This window comes from Juglans microcarpa x Juglans regia, chromosome 1D (assembly GCF_004785595.1).
Source record: "Juglans microcarpa x Juglans regia isolate MS1-56 chromosome 1D, Jm3101_v1.0, whole genome shotgun sequence".
Taxonomy (NCBI): Eukaryota; Viridiplantae; Streptophyta; class Magnoliopsida; order Fagales; family Juglandaceae; genus Juglans; species Juglans microcarpa x Juglans regia.
This window is the reverse complement of record NC_054594.1, coordinates 44717341-44740527: the sequence shown is the minus strand read 5'-3', so window position 1 is coordinate 44740527 and position 23187 is coordinate 44717341. Positions and strand designations below refer to the sequence as shown.

Genomic DNA, 23187 nt, shown 5'->3' with positions numbered 1-23187 from the left:
GATTGGTTCGTTAGATTCGAAGGTTTCAGTCAATTCAGATCTACACGCGCGGTCCTTAAAAAAAAAATTACACGCGCTCGTCTATGTTTTATTAAATATTATAAAATTTAAAAAATTTAAAAATTCGTTTAAAAATAATTTCTTAACAATTAAAGAAAAAAATATAAAAAAATAAAATAAAATATGAATTGATGACTTTTGTCGCATTTTCCACAAAAAATTACTTGCGAAACCCCAAATGAAAGGCCTTACTCTAATTACTCCCAAGATAAGATTTAAAAAAAAAAAAAAAGAAAAAACTGTTCGCCCGTTTTTCCAGATTAGTAAAGTTAGAAATTGAAAAATTTAGAGAAATGACATTTGTATTTGTAAAGTGCGGTACAATTCTTTTTGAAAAAAAATATGTAAATATGAAATACACGTGAAAAAAATTAATTTGTTAATAGTAAAATATATGCAAAAAAATTAATTCTTTGTTGGGTTTTAACAAAGATAATGGTACAAAATCTTTCCAGAACACATATATATATTATATATATATGATATTTCAATCATTTTCAAAACTTTAGTAAAATCATCTTTTAATGCAAAAACATCCATGATCCACGCGCCTTGCATGATGCATCTCAAAGGTCCATCCACCAATGCTACATAATACGACTCTCAAATCAAAGATTATAGGGTCAGAGCTTTTTTTGTGAGGGTGGGGGAGGCGAAGAGAGCATTGGCCCAATTTCCTTTTCAGAATGTAAAGAGGAGACAAGTTTACATATACTATGAGGGCACCTCCGAAAGAAAGCATGTAAAAACAGACACTGCACCCTGCAAATAACTTGAGCGAAGGTCTTCAGGGATCGGAGCTCTAAAAACAGTGTCAAAGCAGCTTAACTGACCATCGTATGTTGAGCCTTCACCAATGTCAGAAAGAAGCAAGCCACATATCTCCTCTGCCATTTTTGAATAAGCTACCCTGCAAACCCACAGTAAACAACATTCAAACTCAATAGTTCAGACCTACAAGCACAAAGATTGGTAACAAAAAATTAATAGAAAAGAAATATGCAATACACAATCAAAATTGTTTCGACCGGGTAATTGAGTCAAGGAATTTTGGTTTTCTGAGTAATTGAGCCGAAGTATTGGTATTCATACCTTGCATCAACTTGTAATCTACCACCAAAAACTGCTAGAGACTCATTTAACCGACCCAGAAAGTCTCTACAAGCAGCATTTTTGCTCTCAAGAGAACCCTACAAGGACATTACAGTTTACTTAAGTGCCCATTAGAGAAAGAAAGACAAGTCATTATTACAATGCATTTTGAGCATATATAAATTAGGGCCTATAGTTTGAGCTTCCACTCTCCTTTGAATGAATCCATACATCATAACATCCCCATATTTATATAACCATCATTCTCACATTTTCATCATTATTCAGCAGGAATTTTACAATAATTTTTTTTTTATCGGTAAACAAATTTTTATTGATCAAAAGAGAGTACACAAGAGCACAAGTATACAGGACATATACAAGAGCAATGCCTAAGCGTGCTAGTTTAGTGATACAAGAATAATTTCTGGAAACAAGTTCCCAGAAATATTAATGTTGACCTTATCTTTTTCTTATAGTGATAGGGTTTAAGTTATTCCTTGCCATCATTTATTTCCGTTCTATTGGCCTACTAGCAACAGGTTCTGGGACATGGCTGTTTTGCCCTTTGAGGGTAAGGATAAGTTCTAATATTAGCCCAGCAAGGCGAAAAGCAACAAAATGAAAGAGGACCTTGTCCAATAATACATGTCATGTAACCCGGAATGTCATCCGGCATTCATGGCAACGCCTACACAGGACATATGCATTACGAATATGCATGTCTTTAAACTGCTTTATGATAATAACCTCACAATTTAAGCAAGCTTGCTTTGGTGTTTTACACACAGAGACTCGTGCAGAAAGCAAGTTGTACTATTCAAATTAACCACCTCAGTATTTAGGGTAAGCTTCATACCAGTTCACTCATAGCATTGTTATCTTCTTGCAGTGAACTTCTCAATAGATAAAATGAAATATAAATTCCAGCTCCCAAGTCCCAATTCTCAATTTCTGACTTATGGTCCTCCATACAAGTAGCAAGCCTCCATATCTCCGAGTGTTTGGCTGCAAAAAATGAGAAAAATGTTCAAAAGGTGACCTTAACTGAAGCATGCTGCTGACTATAGAATACAAGTTCACCCATTCTCTCTGCTAATAGAAGAGTAGTTAAAGATATTAACAAAGTTCAGCCAAAACAAGAAAAAAAATCAGCAGTACAATATCCAAAGGCAGGAACCTTTTTCATATGCATTTGCCAGATCTCAAGCAATCGAACATTACTCAAAACCAGATATCTTTCTTGTATTGACAACTGCAAATACAAGTACGGGCATGAGAATGGAGAGAACTATTAACCACTAATTTTCTGAATACATACTTGTGGTTTTCTTTAGTGGATGACCAATGATTTGATTCACGAATAGTTATGAATTCATTCTCCATAAGAAAAAAAATGCAAAAATACATATAGGTACCATATGAACATCGGGCTGTATCACAAGAGTATAAGCTACTTATGCAAAATGGCCACACCAAATATACTTTTGAGTGTCAACCCTTTGTCTAATTATGTGAACATCAAACAAGAATTACTTATATAAAAAGAAAAACAAACAAGAACGTTGCCTGCTATTTTCCCTTTTCTTTTAAGTGAGAACATAACGTCCACCGTAGCCATACAATTCTAGTATTAGTCAGTTCTGCAAAACAAAGCATGGCTGTCGCAAAGGAATTCTTCACATGATTGACTACCTTCTGAGCACTCCCAGCAATGGCTATAGATATTAGATAATGAACTAATGTTTTTTTTTATAACTAGATATAATGAACTAATGTAGCACAGTAATATCTCAAACCAAGCAAAGATAAATTTTACCTGACAAGAACAATTTATGAGCAACCGTCGTTATCAAAATAGTATGAGCTTTTTGCCAATGTTCACATTGAAGAAAGTTCTCAAGTGCATTTGAGAAATCTCCATAGTAACCACAGTAAATAGCCTGCATTGATCAGGAATGATATAATTCAAACAAAGATACTAAAAAAAAAAAAAAAAAAACCAGAAAAAATGTTTAATATAATAGTATCCAAGCCTTTTGTAGTGGAAGCAACTGCAAACCAGGACAACACAATCTTCCAAAAACCTTTCACAATTGAAATCCCATGGTAGTCTCAAACACCACCACCAGCTAGGCAAGAATTTCAATCAAGGTGCCAAAATCATTGCTACCTTAGTTTGCAGTATCGGAAACTTGAGTACTAGTTACACCATCAAATAAAGGGCAGGGTGAAATGGTTTGAGAAATGTTAGGTCAACCAAATTTAAAATAATGGCATACCATAGCCTCATGAAGCCACACGACTGGAACCCCCAAGTTTTCAATAAACTGGCGTTGCGACTCATCTGAACTCCAACATTCACAGTACTGGAACAAGATTTCTCGAATGAGACTTGCATGTAGATATGGAAAATCTTCATGGTAGGGCATATGAAGGACCACATAGATGGCCCAATGACATTTCCCAAGACATAACAGCTGCGAGACAAGTCCCATGTCAAGAACATGAAGATCATTAGAAGTGATAGCACCAATTGCCTCCAACACTGCACGCTGATGCCAAATCATATGGTAATCAAGTGGATCATTTGTTGAAGATAATGCAGTGAACATTGCCTTCAAAAGGTCAAACTCTCCCTCTCCACTTGCATGAAGAAGCATAAGATAATACGAGAAGTCAAAACGTTCCTCTGTACTCCATTTAACAGCCTCTTCTACTGGTCCTTCATCAATGTATACTGGAACAGGATATGGAGCTTTTCCATCATCAACAAGTTGTTGATAAGTGTGGAAAACAATGGGCAAGGAAGTGTCAGGTGGTAGTTGATACCACATCAATAAACCTAGAAATCGCTTCCAATCAACTTTCATACCATGCAAAGAACCATGAATATTACCAGCAAGCAATTCATAAAGCCTTAACCGGTCCTCCTCAATGAAACTGAAATCCAGGCTATTGATTCTCCAAAGATAAAGTTGCTGTGCAACATCAGCACGATTCACCATCGACCCACCAGCCTGGCTTAATAAGCAAGCCAGTCTCACATCCCCAGTAGAAGCAGCGAGCTCCACAGCTGCATCAAGCTGTCGCCCCGTCAAGAGTAAGAATACATGTTCCAGATAACTTGATTCGTTCAAGGAGCTTATTGTATCTTGTACCCGAGGACAGACACTCTCTTGCAACCATAAGCTGAACTCTGCCCTTCGAATAAGAGGAAGTGCTTCTATGTCTACATCTGAAGAAGCTTCCTTCATATCCTGCATCATGTCTTCCTCATTGTCAGCAACCAAGGACTTCAACTGTGAACTATTTTCCCTATCAGAAAAAAGAACTTTTATCAATTCCCACACCATTACTTGATGAGACAAAACCACACGACTAGAGGAAGATAGCCCAGGAACTTCCAACCTCCTCTCAATAATATCTCCATAACTCCTACAAATCTCTGAAAGCATTAAGCGATCTGAGACAAGTTTCCGAAGTCTCAGCTTGAAGGAACCAACTTCAACTTCTTTTGTTTCATGACTTATCTCCTTGTGGAGATTTAATGGAGAATCAAATGCAAGGTCAAAAAGTTCTTCTCTGACCTTGTTATTTTCATCTCTAACCACTTCATCTGTAGCAACCTTTGCTAAAGTGACGACAGATGATAACACCCTCTGAGAATCGTTACTGCCTACTGGTGTCCCAGTGTGAACAAGAATCCCATTTGGGCCCCACCCAACCCGAAATGACCTACCCATGAACAAGCCTGCATCCACTATGTTGCGAGAATGGCTTCCAGTTACTGGTGTTTCTTTCTTGAGGTCCAGCTTAAAACCTGAACCTTCAGGTTTTAAAGGCCTCAGAGACAGACCCTTATTTTGTTGGGCCATCAGAATGGCTCCAGGAGAGTTTGAGTCAAAACTACCATGGTCGTACTCGAGCAACGGTAATGGGGCTTTTCGAGCAACGGGTGGACTAGATCTATGGCTCATCATTTGAGCAGAGTTGCGGAAGGGAGATCTTACGCTATCTTTACCAAAGGATGGCTTCTGGTATGTTGGTATTTCACTGGTATCCTCTGCCTCCTCTTCCTCATCAGGAAACATTAACATTTTCATCTCTCTCATTCTTACAGGGTCAAGCCCAAGATGGGCAGGAAGAGAGTGAGAGAGCACAACACTAGTGGCTCCCATGTGTGTTTCTTCATCAATATCAGCAGCCTCACCACCATTCATACCCATGGGATTCTGAACTACAGTTGCATCATCCATTACAATATCTTCCTCATCATCTTCATTCAATCCAAATCTGCTGAAATGTTGAACCAAGAATTTCCATTCACCATTTGCTGGGTCAAACGAAATGAAGCAAGCCCCCTGTCTTTCTGCAATGATTCTTAATTTGTCCACGATCATCTCTAGTTTTCCCTCTTCAAAACCCAGAGATCTCACTTGTAGCACCAAAGTCACCTCAGCAGCCTTGTTAAGTCCCTGTCCAACTCCAGGCTTAGCATTTTCATCTTCATAAACAACTATCTCATGCCTATGGAACTTCAAAATGTCATCTAGATCCAACCATCTAATGTCAGTCTTCCCAAGAAACTTGACCGACCCATAACCCACCCTCCCAATTGTGAAGTCCAAAACTCGGCTACAATAACCAGGGTCCTCAAGTTCCCAGGTAGCCAATTCCTTCAAACAGGGTCTCATGTAATAATCAGCTGACCTTAAAGTAGGTAAGATAGCTTCAACCTCACTCAAATTCCCGCACGAAGAAAAATCATTGTTTTGAGATGTCCTTCTTTTCTTGTAATGAGATACAACTTCTGAACTACTTCCCACATCAGAGTCCACTTCACAAGAACTACTAAATGATACATTTCTTCTAGTCTGAAGTTCACTGGAAATCCCTAGTAGCATAAAAATACTGAATTAGTTCGCTGAAAACACACTACACTAATTTTCATACGTGGAGTAACAGAATCGTAATTTCCAAGCAACTAAACTAGAACAAACAGAATTTCTCCGATTGAAACCATGACGACAGAACACACTTTTTCACTTGCATTTAGGGGAAAAAAAAAAAAAAAAAGGTCTTGAATCATTCAAAAGCAACCTTCATCTGCGTTGATTAATTACCTAAATTCCACATTTTATAAACATCAAGCAACAAACACTAAAAATTAACCCCTAAAAGAAGCTAGATCTCCTCATATCTAACCCGAAAATGACAACCTTCGACCCTTCGACACCCAGAAAGCTGTGCTTTCATATTGCTCTCCTAGTTGTCGCATCTTAAAACTACAGAACGTCGCTGGCTGATTAGCTAGTAATTTTATCGTTCGCAGGTCCCAAATAATGAAGAAGGCTGAAAATTAAGTAGTAATTTTCTTTTCTTTTCTTATCCTAAATTTTCAGAGCAAACAAACAGAATCAAAGAGAACTTGACAGTGGCGACCACAGACTTGACTACTTACCGGAAACCGGGAGCAGAGAAGGGGATGCCATGGTCGCGGGAGGAGGAGCAACGAAAGTTTGAGTGACTGGGGTTTTTAGGGTTTTGCTAGAACAGATCCACCGGTTCTTCCGGTTGGTCAGACTATATTACATTATTGCCCTTTAAAAATAGTAAGGGAAAAAAAAGTCCGTTTCCGTGCAGCGTCATTCTGACGCTACGCTCCGGGTGCCATGCCTTCTTAACCTATGCCTGCGCCTTTCACTGTTTCACAGCTTATATCTGGCTCCAACTTTGAAGCAAAATTCCCTCTCTCTCTCTCTCTCTCTCACGGATTTGGAGTTTCTGGAGGCCTCTCTCTCTCTCTCTCTCTCTCTCTCTCAAACCTACTAGTAGTTGTAGTTTCTGAGGGTAACTTTCATATTCATTCCTAGTGTTGCATATCCTTGTTCTAGTTCTAATTTTGTGTTTCTTGCGAACTTTAACTCTTATGAGATTTGGTCTTCCATTTTGTGGTGTTAGAATTTTGCAGTTCCAATGTCTGCTTTCGGAACCCCTACGGCCCCGAACCCTAATCCGAATAAATCCTTTGAGGTAGGCGTTGTGATTTGAGTGTTTAGTTTTTTTGTTTTTGTAACTTTTTGTTTATTCTTTAGCTTAATGCCATGATTAAAACCCTACTTATGTGGCCGAATGTCCGACTTCTACTATTGCATCTGAGTTCTTATCTGAATTCCTGTATTTCTACTATTATCGAGCTTGAATTGTGTTGTCATGGACGATATTAATGGCAACGTTTTGTTTTTCCCTTTGTTTCTTTAATTGTTTCTCAAAGTATTTTGCGTACAAATTTTGACAATAAATATCTTTTTATTTATTTTTTATTCTTGAGTTATTCCCTGGAGTTATCTTGTTCTTGGAAAAGTATCTGTGATTTTTTTCTTTGAATTGATCATGATTATGCAGAATCCTTAATGGCTTTTGACATATCCAGTTGCTGTACCATTTTGTATCAAATGGCGTTTTCAAAAATGATAGATACAACCGCCTAGTGGAACCGGCGTACAATCGGCGTGTCCACGTCACCCACTTTATTTTTTCCCTCCCTCTCCCTCTCCATTTCGTTCTCTCTCTCCCGCTCGAAATTTCATTTCTTCCTCCCTCCATCTCCTTCTCCATCGGACCACTCCCTCTCCTGAAGACGCCTAGTGCCCCATGCACGTCCGTCTCCTTTAGGAAACCAAACAGGTATGCCCCCCTTTTTGAGCAAAGAAACCACCACTACTGCAAATCTTTAGGCTTTAGTGAAGCATCTCCACCTCGTAGCTGCCGTCACCACTCGTGAATCCCTTCAAGCAAGGCAACTCCAACCATCTCGCAAGGCATTACTTTACGTCGGAGACTACATGAAAACAGCCTAGAAAACCTCCCCGTTGCCATTACTCCTCTGTTTTAAAGCACCAAAACAGAGTAATTTTGTGCTCTCAGTCCAGATACCTCCCATGCACGACCACCCACTTAAAACCGACGCCAACTGCACCCAAGCCACCATAAGCCTTTGTTTCCTGCACCAAAACACAGAGCACCCACACTCTATCGCACCATAACACCATAATATGATATTAAAAGACGTTTTTTTTTTTTTGCCAAAAAAACAGTAAAAGTATCTCCCGGAAGACAAGCTCTGAGTTCATGACACTTTTATCAAGTAAAACACACAAAAATGTTCTTACATTACTGCGGAGAACCAAGAAAAAGGCGTGGGCCTACGGTTTGCATGTTTTACGTGGAGGTAGGGTGCGACGGCAGCAGCTAACCTGAGGGAGTGGGTGCGATGGCCGGTGTTTTCTGGGCAGGTAACGACGACGGGGAGAGAGAGAGCTGGCGCTGTGGCTGGTTGGCTGTGGCTCACGAAAATCCTCTGTTTTTGGGGGGCTGAAACAGGGGCTTACCGTGATGAGTTTGCGAAGAGAGTGGCGAACGGTGGTGGCGTTGGTGGCTTCTGCTGTATGAGGGAAGTTTCTTCATGTTGCTCGGCTGTTGTGCCGTGAGGTGGAGGCCGTATGTGTGTGTTGATGGTGCAGGAGTGATGGCGTGGAGGTGCTTGGTTCACGGTTTGCTAGGTTCACGTGCAGCGGTGAGGACACGGCCTGGAGGTGGGACTGGTTGAGCTGTCGTGCATGGGGTTCCATGGGCTGCAGCTTGAAGAAACTTAGATATTACTCGTGTTTGCGAGTGGCGCGATGCACTGAAGGAAGTTCTCGCTGCTGGCTTTGACGTGGGATTCGTAGGAAGTTCCAATGAACCCAAAAACATATCAACTCGGCCTGGGAAGTCGATAAATCTTCTTCGGGTTTGTTGTGAGGATCGTGGTTGGGTTGATGCTGCAACAGAAGCTGCTGGGATGGCAACAAGAAGAGGAGGCCTGGGGTACAGTGAAACTGATAGAGAAATAAATGGAGGTATAGAGAACAGTTTCTGAGTTTTTCATTGAACAGAAAAATGAAGGGGAAACAAAGAGGGAGGAAGAAAGACGGGAAAAAAGAAAAAGAAAAATGGGACCAACTGTGTCAGTCGGTTGCACCACGGTTGCAAATGACGGTTGTACATAGCAAAGTTGTTCTCTCATTCTTGAATTCAGCTTCACTTGATGTGGAGCATAGCTTTTCCCATTATGTATTCAACGTACTTACGATTCTTGCTTTCTGGGCTTGTTTGCTTCCAGAATTTTCTCTGCAGTAATGTAATTTTGTTTTTTCGTTTTTGTTTTTGTTTTTAAAACGTTCCTTGAGTTGAAATGACTTGGAAATATAATTCTAGGTGGCTCAACCTCCCAGCGATTCAGTTTCAAGCCTTAGTTTTAGTCCCAAGGCCAATTACCTGGTTGCTACTTCGTGGGATAACCAGGTTTGTTCGGTTGTTTTTTATTTTCTTGTTTACTAAACTAAATTTTTTATTCTCGTGCTAACTTGTCTTTCCTTTTATCCTTTCTTCAATCCTATTGGCTTTTTTTTTTTTGTAGGTAAGATGTTGGGAGATAATGCATAGTGGGGCTGTTGTAGGCAGTACACCCAAGGCTTCAATATCTCATGACCAACCGGTAAAACTGAAGTTCATGACTTATACAAATTTTCTTGCTGTTGCTGAATCTACAAATTTTCTTGGTTGACCTTTTTTCAAAAACTTTTTTTTTTAAGGTGTTGTGCTCGACTTGGAAAGATGACGGAACAACTGTATTTTCTGGAGGTTGTGATAAGCAAGCTAAAATGTGGCCTTTGTCTGGTGGGCAGCCAATGACTGTGGCCATGCATGATGCACCTATCAAAGAGATTGCGTGGATCCCAGAGATGAACCTCTTAGTTACAGGAAGTTGGGACAAGACCCTCAAGTAAAACATTGATTCATATCTTCATCTACATTCCTTAGATATCCTCATTATTGTGTAGTTATGTTGTTTTTGTCTACTAGTTCAATTGGAATACTTAACTGAAAGTTATGACCAGTAGCGTTATTGTGGATTCTGTTTTCATGATTTGTATCTGATGCTAACATTTTAGTGTTTCAAGAGTATTATGGAAGCTATCATACTTAATCTTTGTGGCCAGTGCGTACGTTGCAAAAGAAATACTGTTTGGCTTAGAGTTTGATACTATTGATCCTTTGAGTGCTCAATGGGTTGAGCAACCTTTCGATGAGAATGAAGTTCTTACTGTGGTGAGAGGGATGGTCAGAGATAAGGTTCCTGGTCCGGATGGTTTTACCATAGCTTTCTTTCAGGATTGTTGGGACATTGTGAGGGAGGATGTGATGAAAGTGTTTCTTGAATTATTCTACTGGACAATATTTCTTTTGCATTGTGGAAGAATTTTTATAAACACGGTGTTCTCTTATGTTATGGGATATAAGTATGACGTTTTTATCTGCAATTTTTACAAATTGGATCACTGATTGAGGCTTTGTAATTTTATATCCTTCTTCATGTTTGGGCACTCGCTATTTATAGCATTTTCGTCCATCGGATGGTTAATTGTGCACTACTAATTGTTTTACATGCTCTACCATGCTTTGCAGTCTGGTCTTCTTGTGCACTTGACTACTAAGATTCTTATATTTGATTAAATATTTCTATTGTTTCCTAACATTTCTTAGGTATTGGGATACTAGACAGTCAAATCCAGTGCATACTCAACAACTCCCTGATCGTTGTTATGCGCTGACAGTGAGGCATCCTTTGATGGTTGTTGGCACTGCAGATCGAAATCTGATAGTCTTCAACTTGCAGAACCCCCAGGTAATGTTCTGAAAGAAATTAATGAAATATGCCTCTGACATGATTTTGTAGTCTTTCAACAAATAGATCTTCAATATCTCAAAACAATATACGGTAACTGTCTGGTAGTTGGGCTTTGCCTATTATTATGAATAAAACTTATTGATTACCAATAATAATAAAAAAAAAAAAAAAAACTCTGGGTGATATTTCAAACTTAGTTTCATAAAATCGAAGCTACTCATTATGCCATTTTTTATATTAATTATCTCGTCTAGACTTCTAACAATTGAGCATATATTATCTCATCTGGACCTCTAGCAATTGAGCATATATTATCACATCTAGACTTCTAACAATTGAGCATGTGAGGCTATCTTCAAGTTTAATTTATACAGCAATATATGGACATCTATCTTTAGTTGATTGGGTAAGATTGTCTGGGTATTTGAAAGACGGTTTGCTATTTCTTTGAAAATTTCCACTTATGGATTTCCTGAAAATTTCATTAACTTATTTTTCCAAAATATTCTTTACTGAAGCTTAACAGCTTCAGTGCTTCCTCATTTTTATTATTTTGGAGGGTCCTTATGAGGCCTTCAGATAGAGGGTCGTTCCATTGTTTAGGTTAGTGTTTTTCTTTGTTTGCTTGTACGGTTTAATAAATGCGGGGTCTATTATTTAATCTGTGGATGAACTTGATTGTGAAAACCTTAGTATATGCTGTTGCTCTATATACTTTCACTTGATATTGGTTTGTCTTTATTAAGTTTTCTTGTATGTTTCCCTTTTAGTAATTGAAGTTTTTGTGTGTGTGTGTGTGTTGGGGGGGGGGGGGGGGGGGGGGGGGGGGGGGGGGGGGGGGGGGGGGGGGGGGTGTTGTGGGGGTTAAAGGTGAGGAAAGGAAGTTTCACTTGGTGAGTTGGGATAAGGTATGTCAACCGGTTTCAAGTGGAGGTGTGGGAGTGCGAAATTTGAGGCTCTTTAACAAAGCTCTTCTTGGGAAATGGTTATGGAGATATCATATAGAGAGGGATGCATTATGGAAAAATGTGATAGATGTTAAGTTGGGATTGTGGAAGTCCATTCGAATGGGTTGGGGGGAGTTTGTTAATCATGTCAAATTTAAGGTGGGGGATGGATCAAGGATTCATTTTTGGCATGACATTTGGTGTGGCAATTCAGCACTTAAAAATGTCATCCCTTCACTTTTTAGGATCACAAGGCACCAAGAGCAGCAGTGGCTGATTGCTTTTCTTTTTTGAATAATAGTCCTCAATGGAATATTGATTTTGTGAGAAATGTGCATGACAGGGAAGTGAATGTATCTCTGATTTTTTTTGGTAGATTATATGAGTTGAAGATTGTTCAGGAGGATAGCTTGCTGTGGATTCATGAAGGAAATTTCAGATTTTCGGTTTGTTCCTATTACAAGGTGTTAACCTGTCAAGGTGTTTGTGACTACCCTTGGAAAAGCATTTGAAAAGTTAAGGTGGCTTTCTTCTGTTGGCTGGTGTCTCTTGATAAAATTCTGACCACGGAAAATTTACGTAAGCGTGGACTTTGCGTCGTAGATTGGTGTTCCATGTGCAAGAAAGATGGTGAATTAGTAAACCACCTGTTTCTTCATTGCGAGGTGGCTAAGAGTTTGTGGAACGAGATTTTTGGTAGGATGGGTATAGCTTGGGTGATGCCTAAGCAGGTGGTGGATCTACTTGCTTGTTGGAGAGGTGTAGAGGGGAGACGATGTATTGCTGCCATTTGGAAAATGATTCCTTTGTGTTTGATGTGGTGTTTATGGCTGGAGAGGAATGGGAGGTGTTTTGAAGATAGAGAACGTTCAATGGGAGAAATTAGGGAATTTTTCTTTAATACTTTATGTTTGTGGGCTAAGGCTATTGTAATGAATGGTGAAGAATTTCTGGATATACTTTAGTCTTTTCTGTCATTTTTAGTTAGTGTATGTAGGTATTTCCTCTTGTATACCTTCTGTATACTTGGGCTATGCCTATTCTTGGTATTAAATCTCTTATAGAAGTTTTTGTGCTTTTTGAAGCAATAGTATGCGGTTGCTGTCATGGAGGAGTTAAATTTAAAAATATAACCTCTAATGCCTCTCCATGGGAGTTAAAGCTTTTCTATGTACGTGGTTATGCCTACTGATATCAATAAATTTTTACTTATGAAGAAAAAGCTTTTTCTGTACGTGTATTGTTATTTGATAGCATATATTTCCACAATAATGAAAAAATGCCTGAGATGCATTGATGTTTCAGTTATAAATTGAGTCTGAGAATTAGATATCCATATTTAGCTTTATTTTCCTTTAAATTTTTTAGATGTGGTGTTTATGCTGGAGAGGAATGGGAGGAGTTTTGAAGATAGAGAACCTTCAATGGGAGAAATTAGGGAATTTTTCTTTATTACTTTATGTTTGTGGGCTAAGGCTATTGTAATGAATGGTGAAGAATTTCTGGATATACTTTAGTCTTTTCTGTCATTTTTAGTTAGTGTATGTAGGTATTTCCTCTTGTATACCTTCTGTATACTTGGGCTATGCCTATTCTTGGTATTAAATCTCTTATAGAAGTTTTTGTGCTTTTTGAAGCAATAGTATGCGGTTGCTGTCATGGAGGAGTTAAATTTAAAAATATAACCTCTAATGCCTCTCCATGGGAGTTAAAGCTTTTTCTATGTACGTGGTTATGCCTACTGATATCAATAAATTTTTACTTATGAAGAAAAAGCTTTTTCTGTACGTGTATTGTTATTTGATAGCATATATTTCCACAATAATGAAAAAATGCCTGAGATGCATTGATGTTTCAGTTATAAATTGAGTCTGAGAATTAGATATCCATATTTAGCTTTATTTTCCTTTAAATTTTTTAGATGTGGTGTTTATGCTGGAGAGGAATGGGAGGAGTTTTGAAGATAGAGAACCTTCAATGGGAGAAATTAGGGAATTTTTCTTTATTACTTTATGTTTGTGGGCTAAGGCTATTGTAATGAATGGTGAAGAATTTCTGGATATACTTTAGTCTTTTCTGTCATTTTTAGTTAGTGTATGTAGGTATTTCCTCTTGAATACCTCCTGTATACTTGGGCTATGCCTATTCCTGGTATTAAATCTCTTATTAATTATCAAAAAAGAAGTTTTTGTGCTTTTTTTTTTATAAGAGATAAATATTATATATATGAATGAAATAGGCATAGCCCATGTACACAGAATGTATACAGAAGAACACCTAAATACAATCTACATGCGATAATTTAAGAACAAGAAATCATGAGCATTGCCCCCTTGCAATACAATAGCTGAAAGCCAAGACAAAACAACGTGCATTCCTTTCTGTCCAAATACACCACATGATGCACAACGGAATCATCTTCCACACCGCTGTCACTTGTTGACAGCCTTGCATCTTCCTCCAACAACCCAACAGATCCACCACCCTCATAGGCATAACCCAAGCAACCTTAACCCTTTGAAAGATCTCATCCCACAACACCCTTGTTACCTCACAGTGTAGTAAGAGATGGTCCACCAATTCTCCATTCTTTTTACACATGTAACACTAATCCATGATTACACATTCTCTCTTCCTCAAATTGTCTGTGGTCAAGATCTTCCCAAGAGCGGCACTCCAAACAAAAAAGGCTACTTTAGAAGGCACACGAGACCTCCAAATATTCTTCTAGGGAAACGGAGTATGCTCGTGTTTTCAAGATGTTATAGTACGCCTTCATTGTGCATAACTTATGATTATTAGCCCTCCACTTCAATCGATCTCCCTGGGCTGTAGGGTCCCCGTAGAGTATAGTGAGCTGAAAAATTCTGCAACAATAGATAATTTCCAGTCATGAAAATCCCTACTAAAGAGAATGTTCCACTGATACGAGCCATGAGTAAATAACCGCACATCCGCCAATAACCGCACATCCGCAACTGACGCCTCCCTGTTAACTGCAATACGATATAGAGCCGGAAAAGCCCTTTCCAAAGCTTGATCTCCACACCACATGTCCAAAACTTATTCGATTGCCCTCACCAACTACAAAACGGATTTGATTTGCAAAGTATGGCCACCCCTTCTTTATAAACTTCCATAAACCCACACCATACCCCCCTCTCACTTCGTTGGAACACCAACCACCCTTAGCGACACCATATCTAGCGTCAATAATTTCCTTCCACAATGATCTCTCTTCCAAGTGATATCTCCAAAGCCATTTTCCCAATAGAGCTTTATTAAAAGTTCTCAAGTTACACACTCCCAATCCCCCATTCACAACTAAGGCACAAACTGTTTTCCATCTAACCAAATGAAATTTCTTCTCCTCCCCCATGCCTCCCCATAAGAAAGCCCTAAATAATTTCTCCATCCTGTTTACCACCTATGCTGGCATAGAAAACAAAGATAAAAAGTATGTGGGGAGGTTAGTGAGAGTACTCTTAATAAGAGTGAGACGGCCCCCTTTTGATAAATACACCCGTTTCCAACCAGTCAACCTTTTCTCTATCTTCTCCACCACCCCATCCCAAATAGCTCTATTATTAAAAGTTGCTCCCAATGGAAGGCCCAGATATTCCATAGGGAAAGAAGACACCTTACAATCCAGAAGGTTTGCTAACCTAAGAATATTAGGAACCGCACCCATAGGAACCATCTCAGACTTGCCAAGGTTCACCTTGAGCCCTGACACTGCTTCAAAGCAAAGTAGCAATGCTCGTAGAGTTTGGATTTGGCTATTATCTGCTTCGCAAAAGGCTAAAGTATCATCTGCAAAAAGAAGATGTGAGATGATTAGTAGGGCCACCAGAGCTATTGTCCACCTGAAAACCAGCTAAAAACCCTCCCCCAACAGCAGTCTGCACCATCCTACTTAGAGCCTCCATGACTATAACAAATAAAAGTGGAGATAGAGGATCTCCCTGCCGCAATCCCCGCGAACTATCAAAAAATCCAGCAGGTGTGCCGTTGACTAGAACTGAGAACCGGGCTGTTGAAATACAATAACGCATCCATGAAATCCACCTAACCCCAAAGCCACACCTCTTAAGTTTGTATAAGAGGAATTTCCAGTTCACATGATCATACGCCTTCTCCATGTCAAGCTTGCAAAGAACACTTGAGCCTCCCTCCCGAAGTTTGTGGTCCAAGCACTCATTTGCAATGAGTACCGAATCAAGAATTTGTCTACCCCGAATAAAGGCGTTCTGGGACTTGGAAATAATATGCTCCAACACCGGGCTAAGCCGGTTGGCAAGGATCTTAGCAATAATCTTGTACACGCTACTAACCAGGCTTATTGGACGAAAGTCCTCAATAGTCGAAGCCCCGTGTTACTTAGGAATGAGAGCAATAAAGGTCGCATTAAGGGATCTTTCAAACTTTTGGAAAGAGTGAAATTCACTAAAAACTTGCATTACAGCAACTTTCACAATGTCCTAAAAAGTTTGAAAGAAACCCATAGAGAAACAATCCGGACCCGGTGCTTTATCCTTAGCCATACCAGAGATGACCTTGTAAATCTCTTCTTCAGCAAAAGGTCTTTCCAGAACACTCGCACTCTGCGAGTCAATTGCCTCAAAAGGCAAGGCATCAAGCTTCGGCCTCCAAGAAGCCGATTCTATGAGAAGGGTCTCATAATAGCGTACTATATGGTTTTCTAGCTCGAGAGGAGAAGAAATCACCTGAGAGCCTAATTGAAGTGCCTCAATAGCATTATTACGCCGATGTGAATTAGCCACTTTGTGAAAGAACTTAGTGCACCTATCTCCTTCTTTCGGCTTTTTGAAGCAACAGTATGTGCGGTTGCTGTCATGGAGGAGTTAAATTTAAAAATATAACCTCTAATGCCTCTCCATGGGAGTTAAAGCTTTTTCTGTGTACGTGGTTATGCCTACTAATATCAATAAATTTTTACTTCTAAAGAAAAAGCTTTTTCTGTACGTGTATTGTTATTTGATATTATATATTTCCGCAATAATGAAAAAATGCCTGAGATGCATTGATGTTTCAGTTTTAAATTGTGTGTGAGAATTTAGATATCCATATTTAGCTTTATTTTCCTTTAAATTTTTTAAGTCTACTCATGTTCCACATGCCAACAGACCGAGTTCAAGAGAATCACTTCACCTTTAAAGTATCAGACAAGATGCGTCACTGCCTTCCCTGATCAGCAAGGTTTCTTGGTATGAATCTGCTTCTTGATACATTATTTCACATCATTTATCTATGATTATTCTCTAGATTTTTTTATTGTTGACTTTTGGCAGTGCTGCCCCTGCCCACTTTTTTTGGGTTGCCTCTGTTGGCATGCTCCTTACTTTTTCAAATTTCTCCAATGGTTGATAAACAAAGTATTTTATATTCATATGTTCATGAGAAAATTTATTGGGACTTCCATGTCTTATTACTGTATCATCTGTAGACGTTTAGATCTTCATTCCAACTATGTTCTGTCAGCTGGTGGAAAATATTAAGGAAGACGACCTTTTAAATAGTGCAGCACGTCCTATATTATTAAACATAATACAAAACAATAATTCTCAAATGATAACTGCTCATCTATTTGTTCTGCACTAAAGTATACATATATCTGTTATTAATTTCCCTTGATAAGCTCTAGCAAAAGCTTTTTCACAACGTTCAGTATGTTTAGTCTCCAAGGTTACCCTAGAAACAGGTGAGGAACCCAAAGCAATGATAAAGCACAAGATATAGAAACCACCGACATGGTTTTCATACTAGTGAGTGATTAGAACAAAATCCACTTTCTTGATGGAAGAAAGTTATCCCTAAGACACAGCTATTTGGTCACAGACTGCACGAGGAAGAACAGATGGCAAATAATCTTTTTCATTTCACATATTTTTTTGGTTTTTACCAGTTATATATCTCTTGGTCAAGTGTTTTGCTTGAATTTGCCGTCACTTCATGTTTTTTACTGTAATGGGTGGTTGTGATCGTTGAATTTGTTGTTTTTTATCCAGGTTGGCTCAATAGAGGGAAGGGTTGGTGTGCACCACCTTGACGATTCACAGCAAAGTAAAAACTTCACTTTTAAATGCCACCGGGATGGCAATGAGATATACTCTGTCAACTCTCTAAATTTCCACCCTGTAAGATTCTGTATTGCCATTTGATCTCTTTATAAGTTATTTGTTTGATAGCTTACGCTTTTATAGTAGACTCAAATCTTTCACTAGTAGTAGCTTTATTTCCTCAAGTTACGTGAAGATACAAGTATTTGAACTCAGAATGTGAACTGTTCAGTGCTTTATGTTTTTTGATCTGTTACTGCATAAGATCCCATCTGCTTACCCTCTGTGTCAGGTGCATCACACTTTTGCAACTGCGGGGTCTGATGGTGCTTTTAACTTCTGGGACAAAGACAGCAAGCAGAGACTCAAGGTGTGCACAGATGTCTTTTTTAAGCTCAAATCATATTCAATTAATTTTATTGCTTCATCTTTCCACAATTAAAATGCCTGGGTTGGTATTAGACACATGCACACATTCTTGCTGGCTCATTATATCTCAAATCTAATATGCAATATTCAGCCAAACCCCAAAGGGTTCCTAGTATGCGAGATATCTTTTGTCTATTGTCATTAGAGTAGTTATATTTTCTGGCTGAAGTACACGTGTAACACCATTTTTTGGTTCAGGCCATGGCTAGGTGCAGTCAACCAATACCATGCAGTACATTCAACAACGATGGTTCACTCTTCGCCTACTCGGTATGACTTGTTTCATTTTTTTTTTTTCCCACCAGTATGATTCCTGTTTTTAGAATAGGAAATCAGTTCCTTGGAGTGAACTATTCAGCTAACCATACCATGATATGTTTGCGAACCTTTCCAAGTCCAGACGTGATCAAATCAATCAGATCTGGCTGCTAGGGTTGCTTCTTGCTCCATATTTTCGTAGCTACAATATTTTATTCAACTAAAGGAGGGACGCTTAATTTAAGGCTAAATCTGTCTTGTTTGAAATTATCTTGGACATATATTTATGTGGGCACGAAATTTTTACTTTTAACTGGCTTTAGTCATGCTACGACTGGAGTAAGGGTGCCGAGAATCACAATCCAGCAACTGCAAAGTCCCACATTTTCCTGCATCTGCCACAGGTACATTCCTTTGTATGGTTTGAAGCATAGATAAAATTATTAAATGAAATGCCAATCTGTCCTTCAGAACACCCTGGTGAAAGGTGAAACATCTATTTTATTTTTCTATGGTTCAGGAGTCTGAGGTTAAAAGCAAGCCACGCAATACAACTGGTAGAAAGTGAAGGTGCTCATTTACTTGAATCACTACAGCTGATTGGAGATTTGATCGTCTGATCTCTTTTTGCTCCTCCCTCCCCTTCCTCAATTACTGCTGTATGCAGGCAGCTTACTGTCGTAGGTTATAATGAGGTTCACCAGGTGGTGGTTTTCTGTATCCTGAGAGGGCATTTAGTTTTTTTAGTTTTGCGTTTTCTGTGTGTTGTAGGTTAGAACTTTGTTCCTCAGCTGTTGATTCTCTATCATGAAAGGGTATGTATGATGCTTTATGCCTTGTTTTGCATTACCTATTTTACAAGATTCCGGGGTGTTTGGTTCTGGTCGTGTGGGAAGGATACTTGGAAGGATATTTTATCGATTGTCCTTCTTAGAGTGGTAGTTTGTCGTCCAAGATCCGTGTGAGATCACTTTTAGATGGTTCAGATGTATGGTTACCTGAGCCTAACCTGATTACTTTCTTCATTTTCTTTAGGGATGTAATGGTTCCCATTTTGGACGTATTTTAGAATTAAACTAGTATACATCGGTTTTGAGAATTAAAGAAGCGATATCGGACCAATTTATCTTCGAAACCAATACTTCGATTTTACCGACATTCTGGTCCAATTCAGTATGGTTTTACCAGCTTTTCTGTTTTATTAACAAGGTCAGGCATTTAGGAAGTCAAGCCTGGAACAAACCGATAAATTAAAAACAAAATTGTCTACATATAAAAATGATATGCAATAAAAAATAAGAATTATAGTAAAACTATTATAGTTGTGTACAATATTTATAAGAATCATATTATCATATATGTTGGTGATATTATGATAGTTATATATATATATTAAACTATTTATATTGTAGTATACCTATGTTATTTTATAATAATTATATTAATCAACATATACTAGTATAATAGTGAATCTAACTATATTATTATACTCTATATAAGTTACACTTTAAACTTTTATATGAGTACATATGATCAAATATGTAGAAATGTATTTATATAAAAATTTTATTATAATTTATTATGCCATAAAATATATTTATTCTTGATATAATATATATATACATATCAAAAGTAGGATTATATTAATAATCTAATATTATTGTTCATGTTTAAGATTAAGATTTTATGTTATATTAATTTTATGTTATAAAATTAAAATTTCTATGTTATATCAAATGTTATATTAAGATTTATAAGATTAATTTTATATTATTAGATTATTATATATGAATAATAAGATTTGAAAATTTCATATTATATTAATTAACAATTTAGCATAATATATATAATATAATATATAAAAAATCATATGTAGTATAAAAAATAATATATATTTATATATAAATCGGGTCCAAGCTCTGCCACCACTAGTTTTGAGTAGTAGTGTGTTTTGCATCCGAGCAGACGCGAATGGGAAGGGGCATTATCACCACCAGGTACAAGCTCTGCCACAAGTCGTTGTCAGTATTGCATAGGCAAGATCATGTATCTTTTCACAATATATCACATAACTATATTTTAAAATGAATGATAGGTTAGTAAAATATTATATAAAAATAACATTATTTTACAAATATACACATTTTAAAACATGTATTTGTAAAATATATTGTGAAATATATTATATAGATATCATTGCTCATTTAGAAATAGATTCTCTTTTTGTGTCTTTAATTGACTTGTAAGTTGGAAACGTTAAGTTTTCATACTTTAGAGTCGTATAGTCAAATTCTTATAGTCAACTTTAGAGGTTAAGTTTATATTTAGAAATACTCTCAATCCATCTCATCTTATTTTATCTCATCATTATAATTTTTACAAATTTTTACATAATATACAATAAACAATTCAACTTTTTTAAATTTCAAAATAATAATAATATTAAAATATAATATTTTAACAACATTTTATTCAACTTTTAACTTTCATTTCAGCTCACTATTCAAACCTAACAATTCCATTGATCTTACCCATATTTCATTTCATTGTTAAAATTTGAAGAGTTTCTGCACTTGATCGCTTGCATTATTAGTTTTTAATTTTTATCAGTGAAAGATGCCCAAAATTAAAGTCTTACCCATGTCATCCGTTAATTGACATGGACAAAAATTCTGACGGATGGATTTGATCCAAATGATTTTATATCACAAGATCAGGCTAATTCTGAAAAGCACGCCTAAAGAAAAAGCGATATTAAAAGAGTGATTATTGAAACATGCATGCATATAATCTAGGCTAATAATGTCCCTGACAAACCGTGCATGCCCTTCAACAAGCTCTAGCTTTTTTAGAACATAGATCTCTCTAATTGTATGATCGAATTAAATTAGATGTTTTAATATTCTTGTAGAAAGACATATATATCATTTATAATATCTTAGGAACATTTTAATGTTACGCTTGGATTCTCAAAATAGTATGAGGCCCGTATAAACATTTAATGCTTTGTCAATCTCCTTCTACATTAAATTATCTAATTAGAAATAATCTAATTCAATCTTTTTATCCAAAAAATAGTACCTAAAGCGCCCATTAATCATTTGTACGCCATATTTGTGATTTGATAATTAATAAAGTGCATGAGAAATATTACAATAATGGTTTTTAATTTTTTTTTTCATTAGATTTATTTATTTATTTATGTTTTGAAAAAATTTCATCCACATGTTTATCTATTTAATTATATATTATTTTTGTATACAAGTTCCAATATCACATTTCAGAATTGTAACGAACGCCCGCCCTTTTCTTCTCGAAGTTCAAACTAGATTAATTGGCATCACACTGGAAGATTTTATATGGTGATGCCAGTGGAACCTGATTGTCAATTTGTCCCTATACATATATATATATATCACATTAGAAGTTAATTATAAATGTAATGTATGAGAATGAAACTCTTTTCATATTTTATCAAATGTTAGTAACTACATGTTTAACTGTACATATACATACATATATATATATGTATATATATATATATATACACATACTAGTAGTGGCTACATACATATATATATATATATATATATATATATAAAAGCACGTTTGCCACATCTGCCTAATTGAAGAAAAAAATAAAGTGTGACTTCAAATATTAAAATAGTCTAATGCATAAGAGTGAATTACTATTTATTCATGTTCATAATTTATTATGGAATTTAAATTATATTAAAAATTCAAATTAATTAGATAGTTTTATTCTCTTAAAAATGTTCAGTAAAACTTCATCATTTATTTAATGATGAAAAATCAGTATTTTATAAATTAAAGTTGATTTTAAATGTATGATATAATATTTATATTTTAATTATATATTTTATGTTAGTTTAAATCAATATTTAAATTTTTACCGTTAAATTAAATCTGAATATTCAAGATGAAAGGTTGAGATTTAAAACTTCAAACTCAACATTTTTTCTCACTTTTCTTCTCTCTCTCTCTCTCTCTCCTCTCCATGCACGTCTTCCATCTTTCTCACCCGATCTCCCCCCTCAAGCAGCCCAACGCCGCCGTGTGTGTGCCACCCTGCAACGTAATGGATCATCTCACTGGCTTCCCCTCACGCCGGTGAGCAAATCCCATCATCGAAGCCCCTTGGCAGGTCGTCCCTCAACTGCATGCGAGCAACCCGAAATCGGTCTCAACGCACAAGTTCTCCACCCTTCACGGCTCAGCCCCAGCTCCACCAAGCAACACCATCGAGTTCCCCTCAAGTCGTGGAGCACTTCCGTGAAACCCACCACTTATAGCTCTTCTCTAGACCCACGCACGCAGCCTCTCTACACGTATGGGTTTCTTCCCATAGCGCCGTCATTAGCCACCCCTACAGTACACCACCACCACCACTCTCGTCTTTCGCCGACGACTCCTTAACTTCTTCCTTTCCTCCAGCTGACAATTCTTGATTTGTGATTTGTGTGAAAATTTATGTGGTGATTTTGTAATTTTACTGTGAGGATGTAGAGAAGGACGTAAGAGAGAAGAAAAAAAATGTAAAATAAATATATTATTTATAGTATTT

The 23187-nt window shown here is 37.2% G+C and overlaps 2 protein-coding genes across 6 annotated transcripts; one reads left to right on the top strand and one right to left on the bottom strand.

Moving 5' to 3' along the window:
• Positions 1-579: 579 nt before the first annotated feature.
• On the bottom strand, positions 580-6773 carry LOC121257850 (nuclear pore complex protein NUP96). 4 transcript variants are annotated; one of them, XM_041159101.1, is made up of 6 exons: positions 6617-6772; positions 3435-6049; positions 2972-3095; positions 2012-2160; positions 1153-1250; positions 580-970 (listed from the first exon to the last, which is right to left on the bottom strand). In XM_041159101.1, the coding sequence occupies exons 1-6, from the start codon at positions 6645-6647 to the stop codon at positions 775-777; spliced, it is 3213 nt and encodes a 1070-aa protein (XP_041015035.1). In that variant the 5' UTR covers positions 6648-6772; the 3' UTR covers positions 580-774. The 4 variants fall into 4 exon arrangements, with proteins under 4 accessions (XP_041015035.1, XP_041015042.1, XP_041015049.1 ...); XM_041159108.1 differs by lacking the exons at positions 580-970; positions 1153-1250 and adding an exon at positions 2722-2870 and having other exon boundaries at positions 2027-2160; positions 6617-6773; XM_041159115.1 differs by lacking the exons at positions 580-970; positions 1153-1250 and adding an exon at positions 2722-2795 and having other exon boundaries at positions 2027-2160; positions 6617-6773.
• A 12-nt stretch (positions 6774-6785) lies between these two features.
• On the top strand, positions 6786-19627 carry LOC121259881 (protein RAE1). Of its 2 annotated transcripts, none has more exons than XM_041161686.1 (12): positions 6786-7005; positions 7127-7188; positions 9415-9501; positions 9617-9694; positions 9792-9982; positions 10744-10885; positions 16983-17063; positions 17865-17993; positions 18208-18285; positions 18543-18614; positions 18926-19006; positions 19123-19627. In XM_041161686.1, exons 1-12 carry the CDS (start codon positions 6843-6845, stop codon positions 19168-19170), a joined length of 1212 nt encoding a protein of 403 aa, XP_041017620.1. In that variant the 5' UTR covers positions 6786-6842; the 3' UTR covers positions 19171-19627. The 2 variants fall into 2 exon arrangements, with proteins under 2 accessions (XP_041017620.1, XP_041017628.1); XM_041161694.1 differs by having other exon boundaries at positions 6856-7005; positions 7117-7188.
• Positions 19628-23187: the final 3560 nt, after the last annotated feature.

Bases quoted from the DNA above. Each gene is read 5' to 3' on its own strand.
- LOC121259881 (XM_041161686.1), top strand. From the start codon at position 6,843: ATGCCTGCGCCTTTCACTGTTTCACAGCTTATATCTGGCTCCAACTTT. The intron at 17,994-18,207 runs GTAAGATTCTGT...CCTCTGTGTCAG, and splicing joins ACTCTCTAAATTTCCACCCT to GTGCATCACACTTTTGCAAC. The intron at 18,286-18,542 runs GTGTGCACAGAT...TTTTTGGTTCAG, and splicing joins ACAGCAAGCAGAGACTCAAG to GCCATGGCTAGGTGCAGTCA.
- LOC121257850 (XM_041159101.1), bottom strand. From the start codon at position 6,647: ATGGCATCCCCTTCTCTGCTCCCGGTTTCCG. The intron at 2,161-2,971 runs GTAAAATTTATC...CATTTTTTGCAG, and splicing joins TCATAAATTGTTCTTGTCAG to CCAAACACTCGGAGATATGG. The intron at 971-1,152 runs GTATGAATACCA...GTGGGTTTGCAG, and splicing joins AGATTACAAGTTGATGCAAG to GGTAGCTTATTCAAAAATGG.